The sequence below is a fragment of the Diabrotica undecimpunctata genome, chromosome 8 (assembly GCF_040954645.1).
Source record: "Diabrotica undecimpunctata isolate CICGRU chromosome 8, icDiaUnde3, whole genome shotgun sequence".
In the NCBI taxonomy this organism is placed as follows: domain Eukaryota; kingdom Metazoa; phylum Arthropoda; class Insecta; order Coleoptera; family Chrysomelidae; genus Diabrotica; species Diabrotica undecimpunctata.
Window position 1 is genome coordinate 35399421 of NC_092810.1, and position 19937 is coordinate 35419357.

A 19937-nucleotide genomic window follows, 5' to 3' on the forward strand; every position below is an offset into this window, starting at 1 on the left:
TATTTCTTCTTCTAGCTCATAGATTTTTTCATCTCTGTTGGACCTTACATTGAGTGTTGCTATATTCAAGTTTGTTGTTTTTAGCGATTTCTTGCTTCTCCCAGATTCCATGAAGCTGTCCTTTTTTATAAAGGAGTGGGACTTGCCAATACTGTATGATCTACCCACCTGGTGACTTACTCCTATCGTTTTAGAATTCGCCATCATTTCCAACCATACTGGAATAAAAATAAAAATATTATTTTGATTAAATATTATTGGGGCACCTTGAAACGTTTCAAAGGGCCCTGTCCAGTGATGTTTCATTGTACCTTAAATGTCCAAACAATTATACAAAAGAAAATGCATAAAACCAATTCGAATAATGCTACTCAACTAGATAAAATATTGCAGTTTTTACCTTAACATCAAATGATGTCACACAGAAGCATAATTTCCTCAGCGGCGTCCAAACTACAACTGAGATTATACGCCACTGACAATAACATTTTCTTATTTACCCACCAGAATTTGAAATACGAACAATGTTTCAAGATGGCCCGTGAATCAACGTGCCCCGTGCTCCCCTACATACATAATAGGATATAGTATAGTAATATTTTTATGTATTTAAGAGGTTATTAATAAATAAAAAGCTTCACATTTAATACTGTGTTATATTTTATAATTTTTTAGAGCAAGATCCTTCAATAATTTATTATATAAATTATACGACTCTAAACGATCTAGTTCCATCAACTCCTGATTGATTCTCGACTTCCGGTCCCAGTCAACATCAGGGCTGGTGTGACCGATGTGGGGATATCCACCGTGGAAGTCCTCATCTTTGTGGACGTGAAAGTGCACGGTGGATGGTCGCTCTTTACCTTTGTAGGCCAAGAACGCGGTAGTCTTAGCTACTGCTCCGCTGACGTTTATGAGAAGTAATAGGGCTAACATTCCTATGGATTTCAAGGAAAACATGGTGAGGAACCCTAATAACGTAACTATTACACCCATGGCGAATACTGCGGCTGGTATTAATGCTCTGATTCTTTTCGCTAGTTGAATACAACGGCCTGCAACAAAAAAACAATTATTATCATTGTTATTATTTTATTATTTTATTATATCAATATTTCCGCATACTAGATACATATTCCGCCTTCTGTATTAGTGACAGAATTTGAATTAGTTGCTGGGGGACTTGAAATTTTTGCATTTGAGGATTCTTACAATGTGTCATTGCAATCGTAATCACTTCACTGTGAATGATCTAATGGATCGATATATTAAACTTTTTTATGTAATGAACAGAAGAATAATAATGAAATTAATACAATAATTTTTTGGATTTAATTCGATCTAGTTTTCTTTGGAAAATTTAATGAGACATATGTCCTCTAACCAGGGAGTGTGGTTTCACTCCCACTGGCGTTTAAATTTTTAATCAATTACCAAACTGGAAAATCAATTACCAAACACAGAAATTGCCGATACAACGTGAAGTACGTCAGGGCGACACCATATCACCACAGAATATTATAACAATCACAGTACCCACTCTCAGATGCCGCCTTTACAAAAGTACAACATAAAATATACTTTTCAACAATTGAAGTGAATATTATGAAAATGTGTATTTTATTTTTTGTTCATAAGGTCAAATAGAAAAATGGTGTGATATAAATAGTGATTTATTTTTACTTCGTATTTTCATACAGATGAACCGAAAGAAAGAAATTCTTTAAGAAAAAAAAAATAGAAAATAAACAAAAATTGTAAAATTAACAACCTAAAATTTCTGTTTCTGCTCAATTTCTAATATCCCGAAAAGAAAAATTAATAGTGTGTGGGTCCACCTCTGTGTCGCCTTAGTGCTCTAACTCTATTTGGAAGACCTCTTATTAAATTATTGATGAACTGCTGCGGTATACGTTCCCAAATCGCGCGTAATGTATTGGCCAACTGATCTAATGTTTGGGGCGGTTGAAGGAGCCTGTTTTGTCGCCTAGACATTTCGGCCCAAACATGTTCAATGCAATTCATATCAGTTGAACACGGTGGCCACTCCATTCTTGTAATGCCATGAGCTTCTATACACTCGTTGACAATTCTCGCACGGTGGGGGCGAGCATTATCATCAATCAGAACAAATTGTTCGCCTATTGCACCAAAAAATGGAACAACTATTGGTACTACTTGAAATTTTTGTGGGTAATTTATCATCAGACAAATACATGTCGACTTCCTTTATATCTCTCGGTACAGGTGTATGTTTAGATGAGTCATGTCCAATTAATTCATCAAAAATACACCATGGACTTAAGTCATCTTTATCAGTCTCTTGTTCTTGTACTGGTTGTTTTTCAATAGTACAATCTTCTTTTTCTTTTTTTATAGAAGTAACCAGCTTCTTGACTCTTTCTTTTGTTTTTTTTTTACCTTCATTTTTATCAGAAAATCCCTGCATTTTAAATCATTATTTGTCATTTACGAATCTACGGTTTCTCACTGGTAAGCTAACTAGTTGATGGTTGATTCAAAAAACTACGTTTTGTATAGATGTAAACAGAGGAGCAACGAACACTTTACGTCAACCAGGATTAGTTAATCTGAGAGACTACGATAAAACTAAAAATAACATGCGACTCTTTCGGGACAATGGACAGTCAAGCTATCGGTTGACGTTGAAAATAAAATAACTAGGTATTTTGATTAATGAATGAGTTTCGATTTACGATTGATCTGCATTTTCGATTTCAAATCTTTATTGATAGTTCGTCAAAGGATTTATTTATTGTAAATATTCAATTAAGAAATATTTTTCTTAGTCAAATTTATTGACTTAGTATAAGAATAATAATTTTATTTTCAAAAAATGCACATTTGTAGAAGATGCTGCTTTTATGGTCCACTTTCTGAATATTGCAATGATTGAAACTTCTCCTGACGCATTTTTGTCCGTTTCTACTACAAGTACTGACATACTGCCACCGCCACCCAAGCGTCAAAAGGTGATGGATACTTCCATTAATAAAAATATTAGTTTATAACAAAAGAAACAAATAGATATGGATTTACTAAACCTATGCAAATATTCGTTTCATCCGTTTTCCATAGTTGAAGAACGAGCTTTTAAAAAGTTTGCAGGGTGGATTCCTGGATATAAACCGCCAACAAGAAAAACTTTGTCAGGTTCATTACTTCAGGAATGTTATATCAAAACTGAGCAAATTGTTAGATCACAAGTTGTTAAAGAAGTAGAAAATATCTATATTACTACTGACCTCTGGACATCTGGAGTAACTGAGAGTTACATCGCATTAACAGGACAATATTTAACCGAAAATGTAGAATTTAAAACGGTTTTATTAGGCTGCTGCCATTTTTCTGGAAACCATAATTCAGAAAACATCGCTTAAATTAGTGAAATTATTAATCAGTGGGGTCTACAACGAAAAGTAAATTTTGCATTAACTGATAATGCCTCAAATATGGTCAAAGCTATTAAAGATGTTTTGGAATGAAAACATTTAAATTGTTTTGCTCATACGTTAAATTTATTGGTGGAGGACGCACTTAAATGCTGTCGTGTCTTCTTCTTCTCGTGCCACTCCTAGCGGAGATTGGAAATCATCATGGCCACTGCGACTTTGTTAGCAGCGCGCCTAAAAAGTTCAATCGAACTACACCCGAACCATTCACGTAGATTACGAAGCTGTCGTGTACAAATAGATAAAATAAAAAGTCTTTTTTTCGCCAATTCGGCAAAAAACACATTTTAAAAAAAGTACCTTTTCTTCAGAAAGGCTTTTAAAGTATCAATTATAACACAACAAAGTTCCCAAACGGCCAATCCAAGACGTGAAAACTAGATAGAACTTCACCTATTACATGTTAAAAAGAATGACCGAGTTAGAAGAGGCAATCCGTTCCACATTGGTTTTAGTTAATACAGACTTAGACTTAGACCAAATCTAAATAATGAAGACTGGATTATTTGTTCTTAACTTTCCCAAATTTTATGGCATTTTAAAGAAATAACAAGTACAATGAGTGGCCAAAAATACTTGAAGGGTAGTTCAGTGATTGTTATGGTACGCTGCCTGCAAGAATCTTGCAATAAAATTTTAGAAAACGGTAACCTTACATCCATGGTATCCGACGTAGTACAATTACTAATATCGGGTTTAGCAAAAAGATTTAGAGGGATAGAACAGAGTGGCACATTGTCATTATGTACATTTATGGATTCACGATTTAAAGTGCAGGGATTTTCTGATAAAAATGAAGGTAAAAAAACAAAAGAAAGAGTCAAGAAGCTGGTTACTTCTATAAAAAAAGAAAAAGAAGATTGTAGTATTGAAAAACAACCAGTACAAGAAAAAGAGACTGATAAAGATGACTTAAGTCCATGGTGTATTTTTGATAAATTAATTGGACATGACTCATCTAAACGTACACCTCTATCGAGAGTCCATTACAGTGGTGGAAAAACCATGGTCATGTATATCCTAACTTAACCACTATATTTATAAAATATTTTAAATGTGAACACATGTCCAAAATCTTTTTTAATTATAATTAAAAGAAGAACACGGTTAACAAGAAGTAAAGTAGAAAAACATATGTTTTTAAATGTCAATTTAGACGATTCGCGATTTAATAATAACGTGTAATGTAAATGTAAGTACGTTTACGATAAAAACGTCAACGACCCACCTCTACTCGTTACCTCTGTCCCTACTTTGATTTGGTGCTTTGACCACGGGAGACGAGACGTTGCGAAATAATTTTGTATGAAGGTTTTTTATTGCGGCGTCATATGTAGTTTATTATTTTTATTGGGAATAAAGCACAATGTGCCTGTGTAAATTTTATTTATATAAAACGATTTCCGAAGTGGAAATCAAAATGTTATATTACACTTATTGTAAAGTAAAATTGTGGCATATTCCCAATAAAAAACAGTAAGCTGCCATTTAAATCCATTTCACCAAAATTTGATTATCTTAGAACATTGTTCAAATGCTAAAAAGACCACAGGTCAAACAAAATCAATAAGTTTGGCAACGTTGATCTTCCCCTTTTTTATTATATCCACTCATGCATGTTCGGCGATTTAAAGAGCGGACCTAATATACTACGACGAAGATAAGGAGTGGCTGATGTTGCAGAGAGAATAGAAACACTGAAGTGAAACTGGGCAGATCACGTGGCTAGAATGACATATACCAGGTTGACAAAGCGGATACTGGAATGGAGACCAAGAGATGATGCCTATTAAAGCAGAGGTTGTCTACAAACACGTTAGACTGACAATCTAAAACGCTGCCATAGGAATTGGATGCAAGAGTCACAATATCGAAACAGATGGAAAATTATGGGTGAGATTTATGTTCAGCAGTGGACAAGCGAAGATTATCGATGTTATCGATATTAACAAAGGTTATCGAAAATTCCAAACGATGCAGTTGCGTTAAAGATTTTACACTACTTTCGATAATGTTACTGCCTCCTGCATAGAAACATAGGAAATACCAGAAAAGCTTATAAGACTAGTGAGAATCGTAGAAAATGCCGAAAATACTTTAAATATTTTTTAAAAAACTTGGTACAATGGTATTCCCATTTAAATACACGGTAAAAGTGTATCAACCATGCATTACCGAAACACTGATAAAACCTGTGTCTAATATATGTACACATGGTAGAGAATTAAAATTGACTGTGTCCTTATATGGTACTCGTGGCAGTTTAAGTGTTAAAACTGATTTCGCGCGCGTAACTAGGTAACATTCAAAGTCGCTGGTCAAGTCGCTTTAAGCGTTGTTTCCGAGAGAACGGTTTATTCCACACATAAAGTGGTATAGACATTTGCGTTCAAAATTACCCCAGATACATCTTTTTTCTTCAAACGTCAAGTAATGATGACATTACTTATCTAACTTGATCCTGTCAAAGTTTTATGTCTCCGCCGGCAGCAGTTTTTTTTCCCATTTCTTTACGGCGGAGGGAAAAATGTTGTCATGGCAACAATAGGAAACATGTCACAAAGCAACAATACAAATGTCATTAACAACAATTAAACATCATTTTTATTTATAGTAATATTAAAAGTACAATTAGTTAATGAGGCATTTTCAAAATTGAAACCGTGCAAAAATGTTCCCGACTCTTGATACGTATTGGTAATTGTTGATGATACTGATGGTCGAGAACAACTTTCAGCAATCATTCCCGATGTTGGCGAATCATGAGGGATTAAAATTTTTTGAGCATTATCGTTCTTATCGGACTTGGAGGGCCCCAAACGTGCTACTGCATCATTAGCCGCGGACTCAATTTCGTTTAGGTTTTCCATTTTCGCACTAAATTTGCGCTTGCGGTTGCAACAACAATAAGCTGTCTTTAATAATTGCAAGCAACTGTCAAACAACTGTAACTAGGGAGACGCAAATCCCACCGACGACTTAATTATTTTAATTTCTAACATCTAGATGACTTTGATAGTTGTCACAGTTAATTTCGAGTAAAAATAGCGTATGAATTGTACTATTTATGGTTGAAAATTGCTACGTTTGAAGAAAAAATAGTAGGTATACTTTATTCGGCAAAGAAGCGACTTTTCTTGACTTACCCTCTATTACGCGCCTCACTTTGTTCGGCGCGTAATATCGGGCGCGTCAAGAAAAGTCATGCTTCTCCGCCTCATAAAGTAATATATTATTATTTGCAACATTTTGACGTACAAATTTAAATTTTTCCGTTTTCTTACAAGTGGTAAACGTTTTTGCATCTTTTTTGATGCAATTGACTTCCGTCCCAAAATTGACTTTTCTCAGCAAGATTCAGCTTGTTTGTATGATTTTTAGAAATCAAATCTTTGAAGACTGGACTATTAGGTGTAAGCCTGTTGTAAATAAAGGCATAATTTATTATAGAATAAAATTGTCTTTAATACTTTAATAAAAATCTAAATTAATGTACATGCACAACATAAAATCCTACTACTAATCCTAATAATATAATATCGTATTAGAGAGAAAATTGTTGTTAATTGATATTATTATTGTTGCATGCAGTATAAATAGAGTGAAACAAATTATTTAATAAAGAAAATTCAGTTTAATTGAAAGAACATGAACTTTTTACTTACACAAATTTAAATAAATGTAATTTTGTTAAATAATTAGCTTTGTTGTTATATGTGTACATGTGTAGTTGTGTTGTGTGTTATATATTTTAGACAATTTGTACTTATTACATGTGTGTGCTTAATCTATTTTATCTGTTAATTCGTTAAAGTGTATTATTCAGGAATATATTTTTATTTAGAAAATACAGCCTCATCCAACATAAAGGTTATTAGCGGCGGTCGAGATCGATCGATCTGAACGTTTTTATCTTGTTTAGGCTTTCTGTCTCTTCAAGGATGGCGTTTTTGAATTGGGAAAAGTCAATCGGTTTATTGCCGCTCTCCTCGGGCTTATGTGGTGGCTATAAAGCACTAAATGTAGAAGGACTTCCTGCCATTTTGGATGCCGGTTAGATCAAGCCCGCTACTAAGTACAAGTTCCTGGCCTTTTGTGTTTTCGGTGCACACACGTGGAGGATAGCTGTGGCTTGTTGTCCACGATATGGGCAGATGCTATATGTTTCGGGGCATTCGTTGCTGAGGTGTCCGCTTTTGCAGCATCCCATTGTTTGACCTTGGAATCTCACAATTCAGTCATTCTCCTTCGATCTTAATACCATTCGTGAGTGCATTAGCGAATTTAGTTTCTGAGTTTGTGAAAAACGAAAGAGGTGGGTTGATTTGTAGAGCGGGCAATTATATGAACTATTTTGGTGAATAGGAATTTGTTTTCGGAAGTTATCCTCGATGTCTTTTTGTGATAGGTTTTTGTCAACGCCGGCAATGACTAAGTGGAAGTTTTGTTGATAATTTAGAGCGAGTTGCGAATAAATTGTGCCTTTAGATTTGGGTTTGTACCCTAGATTTATCGAGATATTGCTATCTCTTGTGGTTTGACGTAATTTTGCCGTGATCTTTGTGAGGTCTACATGGTTGGTAGTTCGTATAAATGCTGCCTTTTCCGCTGAAAAGAGTTTTATCGAGTCTAGATCTGGGATTAGATTGTTTTCTTTGATAAGTCGATAGAATGGTGGCTGCTGACAGATGTCCTCGGTTCTGTAATTTTGGATGGTGTGTGGTGGTTGTTGTGTGCTTTGTGTGATGGGTTGTATATTTTGTGTGTTGGTTGTTGGTGGTTAAGTAGGTTATGCTTGTTGTAGTGTAGTGAGTGAGTGTATAGGCGATAGTGTTGATTGTGTATGTATGGGTGAGAGTGTGGTTTGTGCTTGTAGAGGTAAGTAGGTAGGGGAGTTTTGGAGTGAAGGATTGTGGTGAGGTATTCTGAAATTAGACAGATAGGAGTGTGTTGGTCTGTGTGCGTGTTTCTTTGTGTTTTCTTTGGTGTGGTGTTCTTTGTGTATGTGTTGTGTTTGTTTTGGTGCAGTGTGTGTTGGTGTCTGTTGTGCTTCTTGAATGTCTGGTGAGCATATTTTGTGGATTATGTTCTTGATTCGTGTGAAGCTAAGTGGCTATTTTGCTTTGTTTTGGTTTGATTGTATGTTTTGCATGATGGGTGTGATGTGATTGCTGGCCAGTTCAGAATTTAGATAGTTCAGTCAGATAGTCCAAAGTTTTTTGTAGGAACACTAACCCAGCAAGGTTGCAAATGGGTTTTTTGGGTACTATATACCTAATATATTAAATACAAAAATGCTTGTCTCAGTTCGCAGGCATATAATAGTCAAATATATATTAACAAATAAGCGTCAAAAATGGCAGTTTTTTCGTTTTAATCGCTACAGGTAAAAATAGGCTAATTAAATATATTATTTAGAGTATTCATCTTGTAGCATATGAGCAAAAGGTTAAAGTGACAGTTTTTAAATTTTGGTTACAATATTTTTTACTTCAAACATTGCAAAAGAACGCTAAAATTTCGAAAATCCTAAATTTGTTATAACTTTTGCAAAAATGAACTTTGGACTATTGCATGAAAATTTACATCAGGTAGTCCTTATAATGCACAAATAAATTCAAGACGATTCATTAATTAGTTTACATTTTATGTAAGGCAATAAAAGACGATTCGTTAATTTGTTTGTCATACGGAGCGTTTTTTGTATTGCTCAGAAAATAATAATGATACAGCGATTCTGCAGGGACCACATGAAAGAACATTTATATTTTTAATATATTTAAAAAAAATTAACAAAAGTAATTTTTACCATTGCAAAACATTTTACTAAAGTAGTTACGGGATCCAGCTGTAGGGATCAGCGTCCATGTCTAATGTATATATCTTGAAGAAGTTTTAATCAAAAGTCTTACGCCTCATTACAAAACACTATGGTATGTACCTAATCAGTTCATTACGCATGACCTTTAAGTCAAGACCGTTAAAGAAGAGATCACAAATTGCTCCCAAAAATATGCTCTGTGGCATAAAAACCATCCTAACAATCTTGCAACGAATCTTAAGAGGCCACTACCAAATCAAAGACTAAAGCTACACACTCCCAGTGATCTTTCACTAAGATTTCTAAACTGAGTTATTTTTATATTTTTTGTGTAGATCCCAAATTTACAAATAAATTATGTTAATTGAAAGTACAAATTGGAAACTTTTTACATGTTACTTAAGTTTATATAAATGTTAAATATTACTCACCAGTGACAGTATTTTCATCTCCCTTATTCCAAAGATCTCGCAGCTTGCGAAACACTTTATACAATAAGATTTCATTTTTCGGTGGAAATTCTATTTTTGGAAGAATAATAATCTCTCCATTAGTAGAATATGCTTTCAAAGAAGACTGGGTTGCATCTTCTATACTATTTGTTTGCTCTATTGAAAAATTGCTTGCAGCTAACATAAAATGAGGTAGTATGATAGAGACTATCCCAAAAATTACCGATAATTTCATCTCTGTATCTTGATTGTCATATTATTTCTCGTACGGCTCATAATCTAAAACAAACAAAGAAGTCAATAAAATGTTCTTATTAATTTTGTAGCCATAGAAAGTTTCTGGCGTTGGAAAAAAGTGGTACAGTAGGTGGTACTGTACACTAGCGCAAAGCTTCATACTAGGTTCTCTATATGTTTTCTGTATGTTTCTCTTTTAAAATTTAAATAATATATTTAAAATTAAATAAAGTAATTTTATTATTTATTTATTCTATTTATAGATTTTAATAAAATTGAAAAAGTTTACATGTTGTACAAGGGTCACATCTCGTCACGTAAATGGACTCTTCCAATTGTTTACTGTGACTACTATTTCGTAACAAGCTTTTAGTTTGACCTATATTTTAGAAGTGTGTATAAGTCATACAGTCCTTTTCCAATTTTTTATAATCGACTCTTAAAATCTTTTAGTAAAATATAAAGACAAAAGATAGAAAAATAGAAAAAATAGAATAGAAGACAAGAAATGTTATATTTTTTAAACAGAAAAATGCAAAATGTGGTATGAAGGTGAATTTTGAATTAATAGAGCTTCAAGGATATATTCAGCAGTGTAGTCACTATACAAAGATACTGCACCATATTTCCAAAAGCGAGACTACGGGCCTCTTAAGACATAAATATTCTTTTTAATGTCTTTTCGATATAAACACAAAATAGACAGTCAACAGATTTCAGAAAGGAATCAAATAAAATAAAAAGAAATCAATTTGATGAACTGCCAAAAGAACATCTTAAGAATAACTCATTCTTACTTTGTCTTGTGGAATAACAAATGAATTACATAGATCAACATTAAGCATGTACAGTAGAGGTGTACATATTGTATACCAGTAAATATTGTTTTAATTTATTGATAATTTATTTTAATAGTTACAAAAATTTCTAATTATTTAAAGATTTTACTATATAGAGTAAAAAATGGTGTTTTTATATAAAACGTAGTATATTACTATAATGACCGTATTGCGTGTTCGCATTTTGATAATAGGTTTCCTAATTTGTTGGTTCTACTATAAAGACCCGACATTTTGGTGTTAGCAATAAAACCAAAAATTAAATAGCTAAATTACCTAGGTATTCGTGTGCTACATAATTGATAATGAACATAGTGGTTTCTTAACCACATTCTTTATTATACACATCGATTATATGGTTCATGTAACGTTTAAGTAGATTTTAATTTTAAAATTATTTACAGTTTTAATAAAATATTAAATATGCATAATACTGTAAAATAATTACACTAATTAAACTTATGGGAACTGAATTTAGCTTCAAACAACTAACGAATAATAGCAGATCTTTTACAGAGTGGTATTTTATATATTTTTTTTATTTAAAAAAATTAGGCTTTAACTGTGGAGCGTTTTTCTTAACGAGTTGACTGCCATGTGCACCAATATGGTGTACACTATCATATCCATAAGCTTGTTTGGGAAAATTAATATATCGGTCCTGGGGGCCAGAACGTATTGTTTGTTAAATGGGCTTTTTATTTAAATATTTGATTATTAATATATTATTTTGAGTCTTCTATAGTATTTTTTTACAATTACTATTTAAATGGGAATAAGCCACAATTAAAGGCTAAAGTACGTTTATTGACGTTTCAATTTCCACTTCGGAAATCGTTCTCAAAATACCATTTTATTCATGTATTTTGAGAACGATTTCCGAAGTGAAAATTGAAACGTCAATAAACGTACTTTAACCTTTAATTGTGGCTTATTCCCATTTAAATAGTAATGGCTCTTGTCAGTATTGAACTATTTATAGGAATAGCAGCTCTTGTTAGTTGACTGACGGATCGGCAAGATGGATGCCCGAGAAACAGAACGTGTGTTACGATTATACAGGGAGATTCCTATACCTTCTATAGGAAGTGAAATCGAGTTTAATGATAGTGATTTAGATCCCAATGTTACAGAAATTTTACCAGACGCCTCAAAAGTTAAAAATATTATCTACAATAAAAACAATGAAGACGTAGGTATAAATTCCGAAGGTCCAGGCAGAAGAAGAACATCCTGGTTTAAAGAACCTCAGAATCTGGTTTAATACAACATCTGTGCAGCTTTTTCGCGCTGCTGCAGATAAGATAAAGATTGCCATGATGATTGCCAACATTCGTCACGGATAGGCACATCAAGAAGAAGAAGAAAATTCATGAATGATGAATTCTTAATGCTTAATTCTTCAAATGATTAAAGATGGTCTCGAGTGCAACAATGAATTCTCACTAACAATGAAGCAATTCGCACATTTCTTGGACTGGTATTAGGGATTGGACTTAATCAAATGCCTTCAATTTCACATTACTGGAAAAAAGAGCTATTTGTTGACCAGTAAAGTAAGCGACTCAATAAACTCAATAAACTATCAGTAGAAAGTGACCACAGACCAGTAAGAGCTAGAGTAATGATAAACCTACAAAAAGAAAGAGCAAAGATAATAAACAGTTGCAAACGCATAGTTTGGAATTCACCAAATCAGCCAGAAGCATACATAAAAAATATAGCCGAAACTTTACAGAATAATAATCCCAAACCTCTAAGTATCGACGATTACAATATACATATTAATAACAGACTCGGTTAGAAAAGCACAACTTAAATTTTGCAAGAAAAATGACACCAAAAGTGAAAAGATTAGCAAAGATACAAAAGCTCTCATGGAAATACGACGAAACCTAAGCGATAACGAAAAGGGAAACAAAGAAGAATATAGAAAACTAAATAAAAGAATTTCAGCTGAAATTAGAAAAGATGTAAGAAGATATAATACAAATGTAATTACTCAAACAGTAGAAGAGAACAAAGGTTTAAAGATAATGAAGAGAAAACTCAATCAAAGTAAAAAAGAAATATACAAGCTGAGAGATAAAGACGAAAAGGCAACAACAGATAAACAAACCATTCTGAAAATAACCAGAGAGTTTTATAAAGACCTCTATACCAGCCAAAGACCATAAGACAATTTTCCGACACGAGTAAAGATTCTCATAAATCAGGGAGCGGAAATACTTTTACCCATTAATGTGTCAGAAGTAAGAGCAGCTTTAAAGGAAATGAAGAACCATCGATCGCCTGGTGATGATGGACTCGTTATTGAGGCAATAAAAGCAGGAGGAGAAATTATATTAAAATCAGTAAGCGAACTGTTTAATAAATGCTTACATGCGGGTACGATTCCAAAAGACTGGAACAATACAGTGATAGTCTTGTTACACAAAAAAGGCGATATTACTAAATTAGAAAATTATAGACCCATCAGCCTCTTGACACATATGTACAAACTCTTTATGAAAATCTCAACAAAGAGACTAACACCTAAACTTGATTTTTATCAGCCCAAAGAACAGGCAGGCTTCAGGGCAGGATATGGCACAAATGACCATTTGCATACCATAAAGATCTTAATAGAAAAGTGCATCAAGTACAACATACAACTGGTTCTTGCATTTGTCGATTACGAGAAGGCTTTTGATTCTGTAGAGTTTGAAACAGTACTGGAAGCCGTAAATCAAAGCCGAATAAATTACAGGTACACGACACTAATCAAAAACATCTACGAGAACGCTACATCAAGTATACAACTACTCGAAGATATAGAAAAATTCAGCTTGGGTCGAAGAGTTAGACAAGGAGACAATATTTCACCAAAATTGTTCACGGCAGCTCTAAAGTCAATATTTCAGAACACTCAATGGCAAGATATGGGCATCAATATAGATGGAGAAAGATTAAATCATCTAAGGTTTGCAGATGATGTTGTATTAATCGCAGATAACTTACAGGATAAAGTTTCTATGATACATTCGCTTAAAAGTCTGTCTGGAAGAGCAGGATTAAAGATAAACTTTGAGAAAACTAAACTTATGACAAATTTCGTAATGAGTGGAAATATAACTATAGACAATAATAAGATACAACAAACAGACACTTACAAATATCTGGGACACGAGAACAAAATAAGCAGAGACAATCAAACACATGAAATACAGAGGCGAATAGGCCTGACATGGGCAGCATTTGGCAAATTAAACCATATTCTAAAAAGTTCAATTCCCATGTGCCTCAAGCGAAAGGTTTATAACCAATGTGTTTTGCCTGTACAAACTTATGGAGCAGAGACTTTAACACTCACGCAAAAATCTACGAATAAACTCAGAGTTACACAACAAGCCATGAAACATGCAATGCTAAACGTGAGCCTTCAAGACCACATAACAAACCAACAAATCAGGCAAAGATCAGGAGTTCAAGACGTCATCGAAAGAACTACGACGCTTAAGTGGAACTGGGCAGGGCACTTAGCCAGAATAGAAGATGCACGGTGGACAAGACGTATTATGGAATGGAGGCCCAGAAACTATAAAAGAAGCCAAGGACGACCACCGACTAAATGGACCGATGATATAAAACTTGAAGCGGGAAACTGGCTACAAGCGGCCCAGTGTAGAGAAGACTGGAAAGAACTGAGGGAGGCATATGTCCAGCAGTGGACGCGATTGGCTGATTGATGAAAGTAAGCGACTACATATCAAGAAACCGATTTGAACTTTTACTTAGTATGCTACATTTCTCTAAAAATTCAAAAGCACATGAACGCGATATATATAGAAGTCCAAACTTAATTGATATGATGACAACAAACTTCAATATGGCTTTCTGCCCAACCCAGTCTGTATGTATTGATGCATCTGTGATTCCTTTTTTGGGCAGGTTTTCTTTACGTCATACATTCAGAATAAAAGCCATCGTTACGGAATAAAAATATTTAAACTTTGTTCTGAAATATATTACACGATGCAATTTAAAATATACTGCGGAAAAGAAGTAGTGGACAATATGCCAGTATCAGAGAAACTGGTTATGGAGTTAATGGCTCCTGATCATACTGAAACAAGTATAGCCGAAGCTTCTACATCACAAGGTCATCCGCAAAAACTTGGAGAATTAAGACGTGGTAGATGTTGGAAATGCCCAGAAATTTGGACCGAAAATATTACCAGAGAAGTTAGAAGTGAATGCTTACCTTGAACGTACAACTAACAGCAGAAGCGTTTATTTGAAAAATAGCACATGTTCTCTTTTTACAAATTTGTTTACTTTATATGATGTTCGCATAGAATAGTAGTTTCTTTAACGATCTCACACATTCAGTTGTGTATCAATCCCAGATCTCCGGAGTAAAGTACATAAAAATTCTAATATTTTTAGAAAAACAATAAATGTCAAGTTGTGTGCGTTCTTTGTTAATAGCAGATGATGTTTGTTTCTTTTGTATTAGAAAAATAGTTCAGCATGGCGGAAACTGTTCAACAGAATACCTCTAATATTATAGATGATAGCATTTGTAAAATTCGAACTACAGATCAACCAAAAACGGAAAAGAAAAATTTATCGAAGGTAAACCATTAAGCAAGCTAAAATAGATGGAGTTGCTCACAAAACAGGAGTTGGAGTCCGATGGAGTTTTAGTCCGAATAACAGGAAATGACTGTAGGTAAGTTTTTCGATAATAACAAGTTGTTTTCTCAATGCTTATAACTTCAATCTTGGTTGTACGTGTAAACGTTGCCGATACTTTAATGTAGTAACACAGGAACAACGTTCTGACTTACTGAATATGTTTAGTAATATGAAGAACAAAGATTAGTAGGATTCATATTTATCAAGCCTCATTAGCATTACTCCTGTCCAGAGACGACGCAGTCGTATTCCACAAGCTGCTTTACCTAACCGCAGTACTACTAGTGACAGTAAAGGAAGATACAAACAAAGCTCGACATCAACAAGGTCCACCACATGTAGCTTCTTTTATGTATAAAATTCGACTACCGGGAAAAGACTTTGTAGTAGTATTTGTGACAAAGCTTTTCGTAGTATTTACGGTGTTACTGAAATACAGATCCCTCGAATTAGAAATAGCTTAGCAATGAGTGGATGTTTTCCAAAAGATGCCTAGGACAAGAATACAAATAGGCCTAAGAAGACATACCCTGCTGAGATAGAAAACATAATAGCTCACATTTCTTTATTCAAAGGCCGCTAAAATTATTATACATGGAGACTGGACAAAAAGAAAATTTATCTACCATCAGAGTTAAATGTAAAAATATGTATAGAGCCTTTAAAGACCTTCACCCACAGTCCAAAGTTTCTTACTTTGTTTATTATAACATATTTCAAACTCGATTTAACATATCTTTTTTCTTACCCCTGATGTGACACTTGTGCATTATGTGAGAAAACTGAAACCCAACTCAAACTACCGAATATCGATGAATCAACAAAAAAGGGACTGCGTTAAGTGGGAAACCTTCACAATTTGACTACAAATAAAGTTTTCTACAGCAGACTTTATATACCTATCACGAAGAAATGGCTAAACGTGGTCAAAATAAAGTAACTTTCATGTTATTTCATTATTTAAAATATCATATACTCGGTAAAATGGATAAAATATGGTTTTTCTCTAATGGTTGCCCGCGTCAGAACAAAAACTACATTTTATCCACTTTTCATATATCCTGGTGCATGTACTAAAATTAGCATCAAAGATAACACACGTATACTCAATAGGAGGACATTCATATCTACCTTGCGATAGTGACTTTAGTCTCATTTTTCGTGCAAAAAAAGTAGTTGTTGATGTTCCAGAAGAATGGGATGATCTTATTCGGTAGAGTCTAAACCTTCTCCATTTAAAGTGGTTAATGCTGGGAAAGAAACTGACTGGTTTTGTTATGGACGAACGTTTTAAGGATTTATTTTTAAAGAATCCAAAACCAAAAATTTATTTGAAACCAGCAAGAATGTACCGAATATATGAGAAGTATTCTGGACAAGTTTTAATACGTGAGAGTTATCACGGTCCATGGACGTTCCACACCATTACTGAAAAAAAAAAACACCAAAACAAATAACTCTGATACCAAATAAAGCGAAAAATAGAATTTAGAACTAAATATCTCAAGAATCCTAAAGAATTTTGTCTTAATCTAGAACCAGAATCCGGGGAAACCAAGGAACATACTCCAGTCGTAGAACTATTTAGCGATGATAATAGCAGTGGTGGCGAATTAATAGACATCATATAATTTTTTGTTACGAGGATATTATATATGTTCATTTTTCAATATATTTTGCTAAGTTTCTACCGATTTTTGTTTAAAATATCAATAAAAATATAAGATGAAATCAACTTGTAGAATTATTTTGATATCCACATTCCTTCCAATGCATATCTTAGTAAAAGTAAGATTTAAAATAATTCAATTTATTTTGCTGGGCAGTTTTTCTTGATTTGACAAAAATTTAATTTTGGACAAGTGTTGTTTTTCAAATAAACGCTTCAATTTGTAAATCTATTAATTCTTTATTAAATTTACTAAAAATGTAAAGTATTTTAAAACTTTTTTATTTTGTGTATATTTTATATAAATAACTATTTTTTTACAAATATTATTACACTGTTTGATAGAAAGCTTTGGGGTCACTATTGACCCTATTGGTATTACGTGTCACAAAAAAATCTGATACAATTTGGTAATATTATGAAGGTTAAGACGCCATAAAAAAATAGAAAAGCTTCAGAACAATACAAATAACGAGAAACAATACTCATTCGAGAAGAAACAGACCACAAACAAATAACACCAAAATTATACAAGCCAGAAGATATATAGCATGCCTTAAAGGAATTCTCTGAAACAAAAATAGAATAAAGAAAAGAAAGTTTAATATCTATGAAACTCTGGTAAAAATTATACGGATATTATACGGATATGAAACGTGGCGATTAACAGAGAGAAACTGAAGAACAATAGAAGCTAACGAGAAGAGAGTAAATAAGAAAAAAAGAAATCAGTAAACGCATGGAACATAAGGCACAATAATGGATAACATATATTGAAAGCAGCTCGAACATGTACAGCGAATGAAAATCAATAGACTTCCGAAACGAAGGTGTAAGAAAATCAATTAGATTCAAAGAATTTCTTCTTCTTCTTTAGGTGCCGTCTTCTTAGCGAAGGTTGGCGATGACCTCTGCTAAGTCTTCCCTATTTTGGGCTTTCCTTATTAAACTTTGAAAGTCTAATCCTGTCCATGTCAATGTTGCGCAGCCAGGTCATTTGTCGTCTACCCGGGCCGCGTCTGCCTTCTATTTTCCCTTCTATAATAAGCTGAAGGAAGTTATACCTGTCGTGTCTAAATATGTGTCCAAGGTAAGACGTTTTACGCTTCTTGACAATTTCTGTGAGTTCACGTTCTCTATTCATACGCCTTAAAACTTCTTCATTTCGAACGCGGTCCATGGAATTTTCAGCATATGACGAAATACCCACATCTCAAAGCTCTCTAAACGTCGTACCGAGCTGACTGTTAACGTCCAAGCTTTCACGCCGTGTAATAGAATCAAAGAATTTAAAGAGAGAAAATGGGACATGACATTCTAAACCGATTGTATATATATATATATATATATATATATATATATATATATATATATATATATATATATATATATATATATATATTAAATATGGCGATTAGTAATACAGTCTCGCGAAATAAAGTCAATTTATCACATACAAAAAACGACCGTGACAAGAGTAGACGATATACAAGAATGTGGTAACTCTACGGTAATAGTCAATAAGACTGTAAGCCCAACAACTCAAATTGTTTGTGTTGGACATTAAAGTAATAAGCGAAAGTTGGTGTATATAAAACCAATCATAGAGATTTGCTGAAATAAAAAAGCAGGTAGAGCAGCAAAATCAGTCACGTATTAGAAACGAAATAAAAATGCTGGAAACCACAATCTTAAAACAAATAATAAACCCTGAGGTCAGTACCAAGTTGATTTAATATAAGACAGTAGAACATAATATATATATAATAAATAGGACAAGCAAATTAACACCTTTTAAGAAAATATCTCAGAAGTGAATGTCATGCTCGCAATATGTCAAAAACTGTAAAGCGTATTATTAAAGACTATCCCCTAAAGAATAATCCAAGAGATTTGAGTGATACTCTTGACCAAAATTGTGAAAAAATCTACTGTAACTATTTTTCCGCTAACGAAATTGATAATTAAATCAAAAAATAATAAAGCTTGCTAACTTTTCAGTTATTTACCTTTCTTAGAAATTACGCACTCCAACCCAATATTGGCATTATTCTAGCACTTTTCTTCTTCAATTCTTTATGTAGCAAAATAAGACAAACACACTCGATGCATAAATTCTATAACTTTTATTTAGATTCGCTCACCATTAAGTTTTCACTTTAAATGAAGTCCGTTCTTCACCTTGACACTGATCACTGCACACCAAGAACAGAATCGAGTGGCTCGTGAACTGAATTCCCCGGAATCGCAATGTTAATTTCACTTGTGGTGGGCACATCTCGGTTTCATTTACATTTTTTCACCGTCTGAATGTGTTTTAAAGGTACAAATTCGGAATATTGATACGGTAACTGTGGGTCAGTGTATTTTACCTTTGGTGCTGACCGCTTTTCTCGGTGGGATTTTCGGTAGGGTATGTCCTGCTTTCACTTGGAATTTGTTTACGTTGTAACTGTTTTTAATTTTATGGCTTTTTACGAATATGCGTTTTAAATGCTTTCTTTTCTTATGCAAATAGCTTATTTTTAAAATAAAACGTTCTCGCTTATTGAAAATGTGTGAAATATGTGGTTTGCAGTAAAATATTACACTTAAAATTATATAAACAAAGATAATACGTAGTGGAAGAAAGAAGATAATAATACGAATGAGCAATAGAGAAAGTATAAAAGTTAGACAAATAAATAACATTATAGGAAAACCTATAAGGATAAGGGAGTAAAAAAGGGATACTTATTTAAAGAAAAATAACATTAACGTGAA

At 33.4% G+C, this 19937-nt stretch overlaps 1 protein-coding gene across 2 annotated transcripts; it reads right to left on the reverse strand.

Annotated features, from left to right (window-relative positions):
* Positions 1–640: 640 nt before the first annotated feature.
* LOC140447425 (uncharacterized) lies at positions 641–19524 on the reverse strand. Of its 2 annotated transcripts, none has more exons than XM_072540068.1 (3): positions 19319–19524; positions 9729–10028; positions 641–1058 (listed from the first exon to the last, which is right to left on the reverse strand). In XM_072540068.1, exons 2-3 carry the CDS (start codon positions 9982–9984, stop codon positions 655–657), a joined length of 660 nt encoding a protein of 219 aa, XP_072396169.1. In that variant the 5' UTR covers positions 9985–10028; positions 19319–19524; the 3' UTR covers positions 641–654. The 2 variants fall into 2 exon arrangements, with proteins under 2 accessions (XP_072396169.1, XP_072396168.1); XM_072540067.1 differs by having other exon boundaries at positions 19184–19523.
* Positions 19525–19937: the final 413 nt, after the last annotated feature.

Coding starts and splice junctions, on each gene's coding strand:
- LOC140447425 (XM_072540068.1), bottom strand. CDS start 9,984: ATGAAATTATCGGTAATTTTTGGGATAGTCTCTATCATACTACCTCAT. Junction 1,059..9,728: donor AGATGAAAATACTGTCACTG/GTGAGTAATATT, acceptor TTTTTGTTGCAG/GCCGTTGTATTCAACTAGCG.